Source organism: Lithobates pipiens, unplaced genomic scaffold, assembly GCF_037356315.1.
Source record: "Lithobates pipiens isolate NorthernLeopardFrog02 unplaced genomic scaffold, aLitPip1_a1.2 Scaffold_16, whole genome shotgun sequence".
Classification (NCBI taxonomy): Eukaryota; Metazoa; Chordata; class Amphibia; order Anura; family Ranidae; genus Lithobates; species Lithobates pipiens.
Genome location: NW_027507748.1, coordinates 381711636 through 381730112, shown reverse-complemented (window position 1 = coordinate 381730112; position 18477 = coordinate 381711636). Strand labels below are relative to the sequence as shown.

General features: G+C 44.0%; 1 protein-coding gene across 4 annotated transcripts in view; it reads left to right on the top strand.

Moving 5' to 3' along the window:
• RAD51C (RAD51 paralog C) overlaps positions 1-18477 on the top strand; it is a 169974-nt gene that overhangs the window by 8755 nt on the left and 142742 nt on the right. For all 4 annotated transcript variants that reach the window (XM_077482230.1, XM_077482231.1, XM_077482229.1 and 1 more), the window contains exons 2-4: positions 2111-2342; positions 5239-5405; positions 10167-10300. In XM_077482230.1, the coding sequence (XP_077338356.1) occupies positions 2111-2342; positions 5239-5405; positions 10167-10300 (533 nt within the window). The remainder of the gene's footprint in view (positions 1-2110; positions 2343-5238; positions 5406-10166; positions 10301-18477) is intronic.

Genomic DNA, 18477 nt, shown 5'->3' with positions numbered 1-18477 from the left:
ATTAAGGTCTAGGCCATTCCAAAACTTTAATCTTCTTCTGGGGAACCCATTCCTTTGATTTGGATGTATGCTTTGGGTCGTTGTCATGATGAAAGATGAAGTTCCTTTTCATATTCAGCTTTCTAGCAGAACCCTGAAGGTTTTGTGCCAATATTGACTGGTATTTGGAACTGTTCATAATTCCCTCTACCTTGACTAAGACCCCTGTTCCAGCTGAAAAAAAACGGCCCCAAAGCATGCTGCCGCCGACACCATGCTTCACAGTGGGTTTGGTGTTCTTTTGGTGATGTGCAGTGTTCTTTTTGTGCCAAACATATCTTTTGAAATTATGGCCAAAAAGTTCAACCTTTCATCAAACCATAACACATTTTCCCACATGCTTTTGGGAGATTTTAGATGTGTTTTTGCTAAATTTAGCCAAGCTTGGATGATTTTCTTCGTAAGAAGAAAAGGTTTTCCGTCTTGCCACTCTACCCCATACGGGAGATTGTTATCACATGTACCACACAGTCAGTAATTGCCAGATATTCCTGCAGCTCCTTTAAAGCGGTTGTATGCCCGCAAAGAAAAAACAAACCTGTAAGGCAAAGACACAATGAGCTAGTATGCACTGCTAGGATGACGTTACTCACGAGCATGCGTGCGGTAGTCCTCTTTCCAGCAAGCGGCTCTTGTTTTCCTGCAGCACCTGCCAGACCTTCAAAGGGCATGCACCACTGATGTCAGTGGCTGAATGCAAGGTCATTATTTCCTAAACTGTACAGGTTTAGGAGATATTCATTTTACCTTCAGGTACGCTTTATTATAGGCTTACCTGTAGGTAAAAAAGGGGGGTATACAACCACTTTAATGTTGCTGTAGGCCTCTTGGCAGCCTCCCTAACCAATTTTCTTCTCGTCTTTTCATCAATTTTGGGACGTCCAGTTCTTGGTAATGTCACTGTTATGCCATATTTTCCCCACTTGATGATAACTGTCTTCACTATGTTCCATTGTATATCTAATGCCTCGAAAATCATTTTGAAGAGCGTTTTGAATGTGATTGCTTAATTCTGAATATGGCTACATCCCCAGTTATAAGAGGGTGTGCACACATGCAGCCACATTATTTTACTTTTTTATACCCCCCCCCCCCCCCCAAAAAAAAAAGATTTGTTTGTTGTTCAATTAAGATGTACAGTTTATAGGTCACATTAAAGGTGGAAAAAGTTCTGAAGTTATTTATCTTTGTCTCATTTTTTTTTACATCACTGAAGCCTGACATTTTAACAGGGGTGTGTAGACTTTTTATATCCACTGTACTCTATATACCATGGTTTGTGGACTCTATAACTTTCCTACAGACTAACATACAGTGATTTGGGTTTGGGTTACTTTCACCAAAGAAATGTAGCAGATTGGATTTTGGCCTAAATTTATCAAGAAAGATTATTTATTTGCAAAATCTTATAACGGAAATGAAGAAAAATGTATTTTATTTTTTAAATTCTGTCTTTGTTTTATTTAGCAAAAAAATATATATAAATAATAAACCCGGTGGTGATTAACTGCTACAAAAGAAGGCTCTATTTGTGTGAATAAAAATGTATTTTGGGTACAGTGTTGCATGACTGCGCAATTGTCAATTAAAGTGTGACAGCACTGGAAGCTGAAAATTGGCCTGGGCAGGAAAAGTGTAAAAGTGCCCAGTATTGAAGAGGTTAAAGCCAACCCTACTTGACATGATACTTGGTAACAACTGCTCAGGTATGTCTTTATGATTTGCTAAATGGGGGTTGTGATTCAGCTTCATTGTTGACCTCAAAAATCCTTAGAACGTGTAGCTGTGAGCCCATAAAAGATCATTCCTTGCTGTATCCAGAATTCACCCAAGGCAATGAACAATATGAACACACTGGATTCTTCAAGACAATACAGTTGTAAGAGAACTATATAAATGACAGTATAGTATTAACAGTGCTAATTATTCCACTTCCCAGTAATACAGTATTAGATGTGTGGTAAAGATACATTTTTACTTAATTGTTTCCAGATTCTGAAATGACTGTATGATATATCCTATTACTGTTTTCTTAACTAGCATTTTTTTGGTTTTTTTTTCTGGCCAACAGAAGCTGGGATATCTGAAGAAGCTGCTCAGGAAGCACTGCAGATTTTGAAAAGACAAGGCAGTGATTCACAGATTTTAAAGCATACCGCTTTGGAACTGCTTGAGCAGGAACAAGCTCAGGGGTGTATCATCACATTCTGCTCAGCCTTGGATGAAATCCTTGGGGGAGGCGTGCCACTGGGAAAGATCACTGAGATCTGTGGGCCCCCTGGTGTGGGAAAGACACAGTTATGGTAAAAGAGCTTGATCTTGCAAACTAGTTCCATACTGTAGTGTGCAACATATTTGTTCTTTTATATAGTGGCTGATTTATAGGACAGAGCCTGGTTGCCAGATCAAGGCACAACACATCTGAATTTCCCATTCTTCAGTGGGAAATCCAGGCCCCAATAACGTTTAGCACACTTACAATATAATAGCATTCGATTTGATCAATAAGATGCTATTAATGCATGGAACACCCCCACTTTCCCAATTCACACTACTGTAGACTTTCAAACTCCTTCAGATAGGTAAATAAGTTTTGTCTTGAATTTTCTACATCCTCTTCAAGGTCACCATATAAATAAGCCTGCTGGACAAATGTGGACAGATCAAGGCCTGAAAGGATTTATCTTAACTTATAGTGTAGTTACAGTACAAAACATCAGAGTCATCTTGAACAAAAAACTACCAGTGGTATATGGCTACTCCAGTCCAAAAAGTCCTTTGCCGTGGGTACTTGAATGGAAGTACCTGTTCCTTAATTATTACTGAAAAATAACCAATTTTTCCTTGGGGTTCGTTCACATTATATGTTGTGACCTGCACTGTTCTGCACAAGGAGAACGTAGGTCACTGCTAAGGCAAATAGAAAACAATTGTTTTCACCCCTGAAATTTTTACAATAAAATACAATAAAATATTTGTATGAAATATATCTTTTCATGTGACAACACTGAAGAAAGGACACTACTACAATGTAAACTAGTGAGTGTAAAGCTTGTATAACAGTGTAAATGTTCTGCCTCCTCAAAATAACTCAACACACAACCATTAACGTCTAAGAAGATTACCTGAAACTGAGCTGCAGCCTGGTGGCCAAGACCATACAGCGGTTTAACAGGATTTGCCATAGTCGACCAAAGAAGTTGCTTGCACATGCTCAGCATCATATCCAGAGGTTGTCTTTGGGAAATAGATGTATAAGTGCTGCTTGCATTGCTGCAGAGGTTGAAGGGGTGGGGGGTCATCCGGCCAGTGCTCAGACCAGAACAATCAAATTGGTCTGCATGGCTGTCATCCCAGAAGGAAGCCTCTTCTAAAGATGATGCACAAGAAAGCCCGCAAACAGTTTGCTGAAGACAAGCAGACTAAGGATATGGATTACTGGAGCCATGTCCTTTGGTCTGATGAGACAGAGATAAACTTATATGGTTCAGATGGTGTCAAGCGTGTGTGTTGTCTACAGTAAAGCACTGGAGAGCAACATTTTATTGAGGGAACCATGGATGCCAACATGTACTGTGACATACTGAAGCAGAGCATGATGCTCTCACATCAGGGCAGTATTCCAACATAACGACCCCAAATATACCTCCAAGATGACCACTTCCTTGCTAAAGAAGCTGAGGGTAAAGGTGATGGACCGGCCAAGCATGTCTCCAGTCCTAAACCCTATTGAGCATCTGTGGGGCATCCTGAAACGGAAGGTGGAGGAGCACCAGGTCTGTAACATCTACCAGCTCCATGATGTCGTCGTGGAAGAGGACACCAGTAGCATCCTGTGAAGCTCTGGTGAACTCCATACCCAAGAGGGTTAAGGCCGTGCTGGAAAATAATGGTGGCCACACAAAATATTGGCACTTTGGGCCCAATTTGGACATTTTCACTTAGGGGTGTAATCACGTTTGTTGCCAGCGGTTTAGACATTAAAGGCTGTGTGAGTTATTTTGCGGGGACAGCAGATTTACACAGTTATACAAGCCATACACCAGGCATGTCCAAAGTTCGGCCCACAGACCAATCGCGTTCCGGTTTGAAAGGCCCGCCTGGTTATCGGGACATGATTAACTTATGTGGCCCCAACGATCTCCCGGGGCCACAAAAGATATATATATATCTGGCTGCCTTGGAGGAGGCGGGATGAGTGCCATGCACACAGGAGTATTTCCTGTTTACACAACAGCCTCTGTAATAGGAAGTTCTGTCTCCAGCGCTACCATTGGGCAAATGTTCTGTCCATCAAAGGAGGAGGGACTTTCTATTAAAGAGGCCGCTGGGAAAACATGAGTTTTTCCAGTATCTAATCTTTTGGCGCTCGTCCCGTCCTCTCCTTGTCCCCTTCAGATTGATGGGCTTCAATAAGGCTGCACTGATTGCAAAGGGGAGTCTGAATTCCTGGCCATGGTGGGTGCTGCATTCCTGGCCATACTGGTTGCTGCAATCCTGGCAATGGTGGGTGCTACAGCCCTGGCAATGATGGGGACTGCATTTCTGGCCATACTGGTTGCTGCAATCCTGACAATGGGGGGTGCTGCATTCTTGGCAATGGGGGTGCTGCACTGATGGAAATGGGGATGCTGCATTCATGGCAAAGGTGGGGCTGCAGATGGACACTGACCCTTATTTTGCTTCATAGTTCTTTATTTTAAAATTTAAGTTTTTTTTTCCTGAAACTTCCCTCTTAAAGTGAAGGTGCGTGTTATATGCCAATAAATACAGTATATCCAAATAACACGCCTGAGCTCATCTCTTTACTCACACACAGCCACAAAGGCAAGATAATCTTGTTGGGCAGTGTATTAGTGCGCAAACTAACATACAGACTGAATTTTAATGGTTCAAAGAATGTCAGGCAAAATGATCGGCCCTCACGCCTGTTTACTTCATCAAATCTGGCCCTCTTTGGGTGTAATTTCTTCAGTGTTGTCATATGAAAAGCTATAATAAAATATTTACAAAAACGTGAGGGCTGTACTCACTTTTGTGGGATACTATATAATTTTTCACATGTAATATAATATTTTTAACTTCGTATCATTTGTTTCAATTTATGTAACTGTGATGTGGTGTCATATTTTCTTTCTTTTGTTTAATCCCAATCCCCCCCCCCCTCTGATCTCCAGTTTTGTTTTGTTTTTTCCTTAGTATGCAGCTGGCAGTGGATGTACAGATACCAGAGTGCTTTGGAGGCAATGATGGTGAAACTGTTTACTTTGATACAGAGAGTAGCTTCAGAGTGGAAAGACTGGTGGAAATTGCAAATGCTTGTGTTTTGCACTGTAGTCTTATTACTCAAGCCCACCAAGAAGAAGGTGTGTGTGTGTAATTTAATTGGCTTGATTTTTTTTATCTTCTAGTGTTTATTTTTATTTTTTTTAATGTACTTTTTTGAACAGTAAAGCCGGCCACAGACGGTTCAAATCTCAGATGGTTCAGCAGGGACTGGCCAAGAATCGAACCATGCATGGACAGCCTGAATGTACCCAAGTTGATCGAACGGATAACGTTGGTACAACCAGCCTGTCGGATTTTACGTGCGATTATCACTAGCGAAATAAAATCGTTCCATCTATGGTCGGCTTTAGATTACCAAAATGTATTTCCAATTAATGGGTTTGCTAATTAAAGAGAGCTCCACTAAACAAAAACTGTTGTTAGCTACTGTTATCTATGTCAAAGCTGATCCGATATGATAGTGAAAAGTAGAAGTCATTAGGGAAAGGAGTTTTTTGGCGAGAAGGTTTAGTAGATAGGGCACCTCATCCCTAATTGCAAATGGAAAATATGCATGTAGGGAGGGTGGGATTATGACATGAAATTACCAATATCTCGAGTAGTTAGATATTATACATAGGGATTTTTTAAACAACAAAGCTTTATTGAAAAAACTAACTTTTTAGATAAAAATTCTGTATATTAACAGACGTTTTACAAAGAATACCACAATACAAAGATAAAAATGTTCAATCCACTCAGTTTGAATTGCTGGTCAAGAAAGTCCCGACATGTTTCGCCATAACCATGGCTTCTTCAGGGGAACCAGTTCTTTAAACCAAAGGAGAATGAATAGCAACTAAGGATGTAATAAACAATACATAATTATTTACATAAAGAATGCATAATAATATACTGCCCAATTACCCCCGCCGTAAAAGTCTATATAGATCAATCAATACAAGAAGAGCCACTGAAAATTAATTGTTCCAATTATTAATTAAACTGCAATTAGATACATACCCCTGGCTCATCCACGGGCCCACAGTCGATGCAGCTATCCCAAAAAAGGGAAAAAAGAATGGAATAACCAAGCCTTAGGTCTCACCTATAGTGACTGCAGGGGGCAGAGAGTAGGCCAATCAATATAAATTGTAAATAAAAAATTTATTAGAAAGCCAAAAAGGAAAGATTTGTAGTGTTATAACTAAGGCATACAAAGGAGATATATATCTCACATACATACCGATCTAAATTGGTATAGAAAGATGCATATCGGGGACGCTGAGAGTTTAAACAGATTTATGATGAAGGGGACGTGGTGTCAAAATAGCCTAAATGCAGACAAAATAAAATAAAAGAGATTATATAGAAAAAAGTTCCTTAATAGGACAGAAGTACAGTTACTTTAGAAGCGGCAAAAAAAAAAAGAGGGAATTTGTAGATATGCTCACCTAAGTCCTAACATAAATATGTTTGAGAGTCTTCACCACTCAAATGCAATGGTTGGTATCCGAGAGCTGAGCCCAACCACAACAGGGCTAAATAGTGAGCAAATTGCTTAATAGTATGGCCCCTAATGATAAAAAGAACAACAGAAAAAGACGTATATGTATATAGGTTGTGCATAATAAAATAGCTAAGAGAAAGGCTAGACAGGTGTGGAACACAATCAGCCAAACCGTACAACTAACCTTATCTGCCTGTGCGATAAACATCAGTGTCCCCTAGGAGCCAGCAACCAGCCTAAGGCTGGAGGGTCTTATATAACCCCCACCCTGTGGGCGCTAATGCACAGACGTCAGCAACGTGTGACGTCAACGTCAAACCGCGCATGCGCCGAGCGTGCGTGCCAACAGAGAGCGGACAAAGCACTCTCCGCATAGGAGCTCGCCGCATATACTATGCCTACGATCCCCAGAATGCCTAGCAGCTAGCAAAGTGTCATCATAATAATGCAGATGACGCGATTGCCAGAGATGACTCAAGCGGACAAAGTCAGGTGGTATATTCCGGGATATAATGCCGGATAAGGGGACAAAAAGGATAGGACAAATAGTAAGGGGCGTGCACCGAAACAGGGAGTGTTAAAACGGGCGCTGTTTCCACAATACAGGGCCCGGGTCGTCCATACAGGCACTGAAAGGCTGAAGACCAGCTGGATCACCCAAAGGGGAAAACAGCATCAGTGCGGGGCACAGGGAAATGAGCCAGGGGCAACCATACCAAAGAAATAAATCCATAAAATGTCATCACATACAAATAAACTAACGCAATTTTATAAGACTAGAGCGGTAGGGGGTTAGGCAGTATGCTAAAAATTTTATTATATCAGTCAGTTTAAAGAGAATTACAAATGTATAAACGAGATAGAAAAAGTAGAAGTGTTTTCTTTTATTATATCCGCAAGAATTCACCATTGCAGCTTACTGTAAAAAAAAAAAAAAAGTTTAAAAAAATATTATATTTCTAGTTTTTCTTTGAAGCTGTATTACACGCAGTACTCTGCAGACATCTTGTATTGTTCAGAGTAAGTTGCAATGTGCTTATTTAGCAACACTTTGGGGGCAGATTGGATTAAAAGTACATACTACCCAAGCTATGAGATCTTTAACCCTCATGTTAAGGTGGGCAGTGTTAAAATCTAGTTTACAACTGATAGGTAAGATCTGCCAGCAGAGTACTAACAGGGTTACCTATGTTAAAAATAAGTCTTAACATTACACACTAGATGGGGAAGGCTGAAGCTGGCCTTAGTTCAGCAGGAACCAACCAATTTTAATTCAGTGTGGCCATTCCTGATCTGTTTGATCAATTTCTGTTGAAGGAACATGCTGTAAAACCTTTGTCGATCAGTAGCTGTAGCCACTGTTCAGTTGTAACTGTCGGAATACAATATCCCAGTGGGGGGGTTCTCAGTGCATTGTCTATGGCCAGCTTAGTTGAGATTGTTTTCAGCAACTAAAGAGGTAAACAGCAGTCCTAATCTCCCTCCCCTCCCAGGTTCTGACATTTCCTGGTACTGTAAGACCCCATTCACACCTGAGCGTTTTGTAGCTTGACGCCTGAAGCTACAAAATGCTGGAGGGGAAAAAATCCACTATTCTCAATGGAGATGGTTCACATCTCCACTCCAAGTCGCCTGAAGCCTTACGCCTGAAGCTCAAACAAGTTCCGGACCCTTTTTTGTCGCGCGAATCGGGCTGATTTGGGCGTTTTTCTTCTTTTAACATTGGTGACCTTTTGCCCTGCACAAATTCGCGGCAAATCGCGGTGAAAAACGCCGCAAAAAACGATTGAAAACGCTACGCTCAGGTATGAAAGCAGCCTAAGAGCTTGCTTGCATCCCAGACGTTTTTAATAGCCAGGGATGCAGCCTGTCATAGTAATGCCAAACAGGCTGCTGCAGGAACGTTCTACTCAAGGATAAAGTCTCTTTTACTGACCACACAACACAAATATGGAATTGATGCCCAGCTGGCACATATAAGCGTGGAGCGGGCATGAAGGGGATGCACAAAATTACAAATCCCTTAGCAGGTACACAATAAACATAAATGTAGTGCAGCAGTATACTTAGCAGCTTCCCTGGTGTTTTGCTTTAAATAGAAAAAGTCACCATTTAAGGAAATCCGTTACTAAAAATTTTCAGACTTTCATCACCATAACATCTTGGCAACAACATCCTAGCCTTAGTAAAAAGATAGGAAGGTATATTATATTTATTTGTTTTAAACATTATTTTTGCATTTCTTCAGTTTTATCCTGGTTTCTGGCCTAGGCCAAAGTGTTAGCATACATCCCAGCAGGGGCAGCCTGTCCATTAAGGGCACATGGGCACTGCCCCCTTTATGCAACCGACCCCTTTCAGGATGCCAGATGCATGGATTCCAATGCAGGTGGGTGTTTGTTTTTTTTTGAAGCACCTGATTAGAGCCTGAGGCTCTAATAGGCTGCAAAATAGGGTGGCCTTGGGGCGCGGAGAAAGCGAACGGAGCCCACTCAGGTATTTTACAGTAGCGAATAAATATTTGCTATTAAAACACTCATCCTCCTCTCAGCCAATCAGGAAGCAGGTCATGAGACCCATCATCCGAATTGGCTGAAAGGACAGGCAATCCTATTGGACGCCTAGGAGCAGACGCATGGCCGCTGAGATGGAGGGGATGCCCGATCCCGCCCCCCCCCCCCCCCCCCGGGCCTGCTGCCGATGCCCGCCACCTAGATGGGGTAAGACAGCGGGCTGGGGGGTTTGAGGTACCATGGGGGGGGGGGGGGCGTTGGGGTGGTTGTTAGACCTAGTTTTTTCTTCCACTTTAATCTCCTAGGAAATTCTCTGTTTCTTCCCAGGTGTTCTCAGTTGATAAGCAGACACAAAGTTGTGTACAAACATTAGATCTTCTGTAATAAGTCAAATCAGATCATTTCTGTAGGTAGCTGCTGCAAGGATTTAATGCTAAATTGTAAATCTATAAGATTTTTAGGCACTGTAGCCTGTAAAAAAAAAAGTCATAATAAATGAAATGTAATCATAGTGAAATTTTTACTCCACAGTTACAGCGGAAGTAAACCCATCCATAAAACAGTTTAATTTCCGGCAGGTGACGGAAATGTAACACTCCCATTGGTTGTGCTCTCAACCAAACTGTCAAACCATCCAATGACTGGTCTCATAACTGATCACATGTGCAGGATCATGACAGTTGTAGATTAAACAGAGGCAAAGATGGCAGTTTCCTTGCTGAAAAGGGATACTTTAATAGTCATGCGTACACCCTATATACACATGCTTACTAACTGTGGAGCAATATTTTGTTCCTTTTTGTCCTAAATAAAAAATTTTATAATGTATTTTTCAGGTCACAGTCTAGCTATGCAAAGATTTACTGCTAATAACATCCTATCGCAGATTTATTACTTTTCTTGTCAAGACTACATTGAGCTACTTGCTCATATACATACCCTCAAAGACTTCCTAGCAAAGCACTTAAAGGTTAGTAAGTTTTTATTTTATTTTAATAAAATGTACTAAAACATTGTCTCTATAATACAGTCATGTAAAAAATTAGGGACACCTCATAGAAGTTGTTGACTTTGTCAACATATTTGAAAAGGCAGACATTAAAGAAGTTCAGTCTGACCTAGTTTGGCTGTGTTTCTCCTATGAGTCACAAGAGTGCAATTCGCTTTGAACTCCTGTGACCCATTTTCATCACTGGAATCAGTCCAGGCACCGTGGCATTATGACAATAAAGTCTGGATCCGCCAGGTGCCTGGACTGATGCCTGTCTCAGCCCCTCAGTGAGACTCTGAGAGACTGAGACAGCCTTTCCACAGCTCATTGCTCCAGTGAGCGTGGAAGAGCAGAGAGGAGAGCTGCTGATTGATCGTCAGCAGCTCTCTGTTTGGGGATCTGTGAGAACCGAGCTATCGGCGGTGTTCGATCGCTCGGTCCTCAGTGCAAAGGCAGCAGGGGACAGATGTAACATCAGACCAAACATATCAAAACAGTAACAGTCATAAAAGGGAATCAAATATCATACCACCAGTTATTTCTGACATAAAGGGTTGCCATATAAGGTTAAATTAAACACAAAATAAAGGTTCCTTTTAAAGCAAACAGCAATCCCACTCACAAAACACCCACTAGGGGAAATATTAGAACTCATGCTTCACCACCACCCACTGGCACGTTGGCACGGGCTGTGAGTATACATAATGTGCAACAACAAGTGTAATGCCGCGTACACACGATCAAACAATCCAGTGGACTCAAGTCCACCCAGACAATCTGCCCGTGTGTTGGCTCAGGCGGACTTTTTTTTGCATTTCGGCGGATAGCACAGCCGTGTGTGTGCCAGTCCGCCATACTTTTGAAATTAATGGACTTTTCCCGCCCGGAGAAAAGTCTGCTAATTTTGAGCGCTGTATCAGGTAGCCGGGGCCAGCGAAGGAGGCGTCGCTGGCCCCGTCACCTGGTATAGACTTAAAGGGGAATCCCTACGCAGAAAAATCGTCGTTTGGGTCCCCCCCCCCCCCCCAGCTCCATATCAGACCCTTATCCGAGCATGCTACCCGGCCTGCCAGGAAAGGGGATGGGGACGAACGAGCGCCCCCCCCCCCCCACCCCGAGCCGTACCAGGCCGCGTGCCCTCAACACCCCCAAGCACCTTGTTCCCATGTTGATGGGGACAAGGGCCTCTTCCTGGCAGTTGGTTGTCGAGGTCTGCAGGCGGGGGGCTTATCGGAATCCATGAGCCCTCTTAAATAAGGTAGCCCCCGGATCCCAGCCCCCCACCCTATGTGAATGGGTATGGGGTACTTTGTACCCCATACCCATTCACCTGTGAAAAAAAGTAAAAAAAAAAAACACAACACATAAGGGTTAAAATAGTTTTTATTGCACAGCTCTGGGGGTCTTCTCGCCGGACTCCTCCGCTATCTTCTGCTCTTTTGCTAGCTCTTTCACTCTTTTCCCGCTTTCTTCTTCACCGCCGCCCTCTTCTTCCGACTTATGGGGGTCTTGTCCCCCTCTTCGGTTCTTCTTGCCGGGCCACCGCACCTTCTAGCTCTTTTGCAAGCGGTGGCCCGGTCTTCTGTCGCCGCTGTCGCCGTCTTCTGTTCTTCTCTTCTGGAGATGTTGCCTCGTCGCTGTCTCCGGTCACTATGACAGGACACGCGGCGTGCGACGACTTATATTGGGACATCGCCGGATGATGTCCCCGCACATTATGATGTCACAGTCCCAGCATCCTCTGGGACTGTGATATCATAATGGGCGGGGACATCATCCGGTGATGTCCCTATATAAGTCGCCGCGTGTCCTGTCATAGTGACCGGAGACAGCGACGAGGCAACATCTCCAGAAGAGAAGAAGAGACGAACAGAAGGCAGCGGCGACAGAAGACCAGCCCACCGCTTGCAAAAGAGCTAGAAGAAGGCACGGTGGCCCGGCAAGAAAAACTGAAGAGGGGGACAAGACCCCCGAAGTCGGAAGAAGAGGGCGGCGGCGAAGAAGAAAGCCGGGCTCCTCCGCTATTGAAAGAGCTAGCAAAAGAGCATAATATAGCGGAGGAGTCCGGCGAGAAGACCCCCAAAGACGGAAGAAGACCCCCGGCGCTGTGCAATAAACTATTTTAACCCTTGTGTGTTGTTTTTTTTTTTTTTTTTACTTTTTTTTCACAGGTGAATGGGTAGGGGTACATTGTACCCCATACTCATTCACATAGGGTGGGGGACCGGGATCCAGGGGCTCAGATTCCGATCAGCCCCCAGCCCGCAGACCCCAACAACCAACGGCCAGGGTTGTCGGGAAGAGGTCCTTGTCCTCATCAACATGGGGACAAGGTGCTTTGGGGTGGGGGGGCCACGTGGCCCCCCCTTCCCCAAGGCACCCCCCATGTTGAGAGCACGCGGCCTGGTACGGCTCAGGAGGGGGGGGAGCTCGCTCGTCCCCACCCCCTTTTCTGGCCGGCCGGGTAGCGTGCTCGAATAAGGGTCTGATATGGACCTGGGGGGGTGGGGGGACCCCCATGCTGATTTTTCGGGGTAGGGATTCCCCTTTAAGTCCATACCAGGTGACGGGGCCAGCGGCGCCTCCTTCGCTGGCCCCAGCTACCTGTAGCCGCGCTCAAAATGAGTGGACTTTCCTCCGTGTGTGTGGGCAAGTCCGTTCATTTCAAAAGTACGGCAGACTTAGTCCACCGCAAAAGTACCGTGTGTGGGCAGGTAGCTCGTTTGGAAAATCCGACGGATAGTCCGCCAGACTAAGTCCGCCGGATAGTCTGCTGCGTGTGTACGCGCCATTAGCAACACAACTAAATGAAAAAGGAAGTACGAATTCAAGAAAGAAAAAGGGGAGAGAAGGGAGCATTAAAAGGAAAAAAAGACAAAGGAAAAAAAAAGAGGGGAGAAAGACGAAACAAAGCAAAAGTAAAAAAAGGGATTGTCTGAACATCTGCCTCCACTGCCCCCATGTCTCAGTCAGCTGGAAGTTGGTGGTACTTAATCCAAGGATCCCAAACATGGTCAAACTTGGCTTATCCTTCAAGATAATCATCAGCTTTTCGTTGAGCATGATTCATGTCAGTTTATTTTTTTAAATAGCTACCAGTGGTTTCTTCCAAGGAGTTGCTATGTCTTTTCAATTATTTTTGCAACAAAAACTTCAATAGATGTAATGAGCGCTGTAAAAAAAAGTATACTCTTGCATTCAAAAGCTGGCATTGCCCCCTGTAACAGAAATTTTTGAACCATTCTCTATTCAAAATTCTTTCAGTTGCAAGAAGTTTGTGGGTTTCCTTGCATTGTTTCAAAATCTCTTCAATTCAAAATTTCAATGGGAATCAAATCTGGATTTTTGCTATAGCGGTCCATAAACCTAACATTCTCCTTTTTTTGGAGGTATTCCCTCATTTGGATCATTATGTTGTAGAAAGACAAATTTCCAGTTCAATTTCAACTTTTGGACAGATGGCCTCGCATTCCCATTAACCACTTGCAGACTGAGCCATAGCCAAACGAGGGCTACAGCACGATCGGATAATTTTGGGAGGGCGTACAATGATGTCCTCCCAAAATCGTGCCACCTGGGACACACATGGGAGTGTTCATGCTCGCTGGGTTCTCGGGACCCGGCACATCACGGATCGGGGTAAAGTGGCAATCCCAGCAGTCTTTTACCATGTGATCGCTCCGTCCAATGATTGAGCGAACACTGTCAACAAATCAACGTCATGTCTGGTTCTCTCCTCTCCTCACACCGATCAATCATATGAGCAGAGGAGGGAGAAGCTTCAGTTTTTGTTTTTTTTTATATATTCCAAGTGCCCAGCAGAGGCACATCTGTGCCACAGCAGTGCTCTACAGTACCACATCTGCGCTACATCAGTGCCACCCTATCAGTTGATCTTCATCAGCAATATCAGTGTCATAAAAAAAAGTTTTATAACAGAAACAAACAAAACTATTTTTTATTTTTTTTACAAAATTTTTTGACTTTTTTTATTTAATAGCGCAAAAAATAAAAAACCCAGAAGTGATTGACCACTTGCTGACCAGCCGCCACAGTTTAACTGCCGCAGAATGGCACGGTTGGGGAAAACGACGTTCTGTTATGTCGCTTCGTCCTGTGGCCACTAGGGGCGTGCGCGATGCTTGCCCCCGGAGCCGGTGCAATGACCGCCGGGCTCCCGCTATCGTTTGTGACACACCGAGAACCAGGATCTGTATGTGTAAACACACAGATCCCAGTTCTCTGAGGGAAGAAGAGACTAATTGTGTGTTCATACAAAGTATGAACAGCAATCTGTCATCTCCACTAGACAGTCCCACCCCCCCCCCCCCCTTCAGTTAGAACACAGAGAAGGAACACAGTTAACCCCTTAAAAAAAAATTCATTCCTGATCCCCTGAGAGACGATCAAATTTCCCCTGGATCAACTTTACCTATAAATGTTTGTACCCAGTTATATTATGTACATTTAGGAAAGAATCCAGGCCTTTTTTAAAGCAAACTACTGAGCTTGCCAAAACCACCTCTGGAGGGAGTCTATTTCACATTTTCACAACTCTTACTGTAAAGAAACCTTTCCGTATTTGGAGATGAAATCTTTTTTCCTCTAGACGTAAAGAGTACTCCCTTGTCCCCTTTGATGACCTTAAAGCGGAGTTCCAAAAATGGAACTTCTGCTTTAAGTACTGGTGATCCCCCTGACATGCCACGTTTGGCATGTCATTTTTTTGGGGGGGGGAGCGGGTACCCAGTTTTCACAGGCACCCAGCTCCCACTTCCTCCCCTGGAGCTGGAAGGAAGTTCACCTTTCCCTCCTCCCTCCCTGCAATCTTCTGGGACACGTCACAGGTCCCAGAAGATTGCCTGACCATTCGCAGTGCGGGCACCCACAGTTACAATGCCATTGCTGAGGAGGGGGAGCGGAGCGAGGCTTTGTGCGCCCACATTGCTGGACCATGGAACAGGTTTGTGTCTGTTAAAAGTCAGCAGCTATGCTATTTGTAGCTGTTGACTTTTTAAATGGGTGGAACGCCGCTTTAAAGTCAATAACTCAAAACCAAGTTCACTATATGGACCACTTATGTATTTGTACATGTTGATCATATCTCCCCTTATTCTCCTCTTCTTAAGAGGGAATTATCTTTCCTCATAGCTGAGCCCCTCCATGCCTCTTATCAGTTTGGCTGCCCTTCTCTGCACTTTCTCCAGTTCCCCGATATCCTTTTTCAGAACTGGTGCTCAAAATGGAACTGTGTATTCCAGATGAGGTCTTACTAATGATTTGTACATTGCCAAAATGATATCTTTTTCTGGAGTCCATACCTCTCAATACATGAAAGGACTTTGCTCGCTTCAGAAACCGCAGCTTGGCATTGCATGTAAATATTGAGCTTATGATCTACCAAAACCCCCAGATCCTTCTCCACCATTGATCTCTAGTAGTATGTATGATACATGCATATTCTTCGCCCCCAAGTGCATAAATTTACATTTATCTACATTAAACCTCATTTGCCACTTAGTTGCCCAATTACACAGTGCAGCTTATAAATTGGAGGTCAGCTTGTAAATTTGAGACATCCTGTAAGGACGTTGTTCCACCGCATAGCTTAGTGTCATCTGCAAAGACAGAAATGGTACTTTTAATCCCAGACCCTATATAATTTATAAAGATATTAAAACGTAAGGGTCCCAACACTGAACCTTGGGGTACACCACTGATAACCTTAGACCATTCAGAATCATTAAACACTACTTTCTGAATTCTGTCTTTTAGCCAGTTTTCTATCCATTAACAAATTAATCTTTCCAAGCCTGTAGACTTTACCTTACACATAAGCCGTGGGTGGGGAACTGTTTCAAACGCTTTTGCAAAATCCAAGTTTACCACATCCACAGCCACCCCTCTGTCCAAAGTTTTATTTGCCTCCTCATAAAAATCAGGTTTGTTTGACAGCTTCTGTCTTTCATGAATCCATGCTGTCTGTTGCTTAAAATATTTTTTTTGTAGCAAGAGCTTGTCTATGTTGTCTTTTATTGAACTCGTCAGTAACTTCCCAACTATAGACGTTAAACTAACTGGTCTAAAATTATTTGGTAAAGACTTTGATCCCTTTTTAAATATGGGCATCACATTTGCCCTGCACCAGATTGTTTGAGGTATGGCTGTATCCCATTGTTCTATTGTTTGTCTGCCTTGGGAGCATCCTATTATGGGACGTGCGTATGTTTATAAGCATTAAGCATATGTTTAGAAGCATTTACACTGATGCTTCGACAAGTGTCCGGGTGGACTAAGGACCTTGGATCGGTACCGGGCAAAGGAAGCTTATACAGCGGACAGACTCTTAAGTACACCGCTCTTTGTCATAAATTTATGAGACTGCTTCAGAGTTGCTGTAGGCCTCTTTGTAGAATCTTTGACCAGTTTCCTCCTTGCTTTTATTCAGTGACAGTGCTATCTGCCGAATGCAACTGGGTGTAGCCTTTGCTATGGCATATGTAAACCCCTGTTCAGCTTTTGCAGCTTAAGGGGGGTCAGTTGAAGGGCAATAAAAATGCAGCTCAGCCATCTATTTTTTACTGCCTATGTAAGCAAGCTCTACAACTCCTTAGTCTGAGCACAGGTGCATCTAAAGGACTTGTTCACACTAGATGCGGTGACTGACATTTTTTCTGCAGTGGATAAACACCAGTCACCACAAGGGTACAAAGAAATCATTGGTTTTCTATGTGCCCCATTCACCCCACAATGCCAACGTAATATGCAGTACAGAAAATTAAAGGAATGCATTTTTCTGCAGGACACTGCACTGAGGGAGCTATTAATGAAGTGTCACTTGTGCATTTTAAAATAGTTAAAAATATAAAATGAAACAGCGATTATATACCAGGAATCTAGTCATGCACCCTGGTTTTATCCAGCTTACATTTTGTTTGTCTGAGTTATTCTAACACTGTGGGGGTTATTTTACTAAAGGAAAATCCACTTTGCACTGCAAGTGCATTGAAAGTGCACTTGGAAGTAAAGTTGCTGTAAATCCGAGGGGGACATGCAAGGAAAATAAAAAAATAAAAAAATAAAAAAACAGCATTTTAGCTTGCACATGATTGGATGATAAGATCAGCAGAGCTTCCCCTCATTTCAGATCTACCCCTTAGATTTAGAGCGACTGCACTCCGCGTACACACGATCAGACTATCCGCCGGACAATCCGCCCATGTGAGGAAGAAAGCAGAGGCCCGGCAAGAAGAACCGAAGAGGGGGACAAGACCCCCGAAGTCTGAAGAAGACCCCCGGGCGGCGACGAAGAAGAAAGCCGGGCTCCTCCGCTAGTAAAAGTGCTAGCAGAAGATATCGGAGGAGTCCGGCGAGAAGACTCTCCAAGATGGAATACCCCCAGAGCTGTTAAATAAATTATTTTAAACCCTTGTGTGGTGGTGTTTTTTTTTTTTTTTTACATTCTTTTTCACCAGGTGAATGGGTAGGGGTACATTGTACCCCATATTCATTCACATAGGGTGGGGGGGGGGCGGTATCTGGGGGCCCCCTTATTAAAGGGTGCTCCCGGATTCCGATAAGCTCCTGCCCGCAGACCCTGACAACCAACGGCCAGGGTTGTCGGGAAGAAGCCCTTGTCCTCATCAACATGGGGACAAGGTGCTTTGGGGTGGGGGGGCCGCAGGGCCCTCCCTTCCCCAAAGCACCCCCCCATGTTGAGGGCACGCGGCCTTGTATGGCTCAAGAGGGGGGGTGCTCGCTCGTCCCCACCCCCTTTCCTGACCGGCCAGGTTGCGTGCTCGGATAAGGGTCTTATATGGATTTTGGGGGAGACCCCCACAACGTTTTTTCAGCGTAGGGCTTCCCCTTTAAGTCCATACCAGGTGACGGGGCCAGCGACGTGTCAATCTCCCTGCCGAAGGTGGCGACATTGACCTCCTTCGCTAGTCCTGGCTACCTGCAGGCGCTTTCAAAATGAACGGACTTTCCTCCGTGTGTGGGCAAGTCCGTTCATTTCAAAAGTACGGCGGACTCCCGCCATAGTCCGCTGGAAAAGTCCGGTTGTGTGTGGGCAGGTCCGCTCGTTCGGAAAGTCAGGTGGACCTCCGCTTCAAAGTTCGGTGGTTTGTCCGCCGGGCTAAGTCTGCCGGACAGTC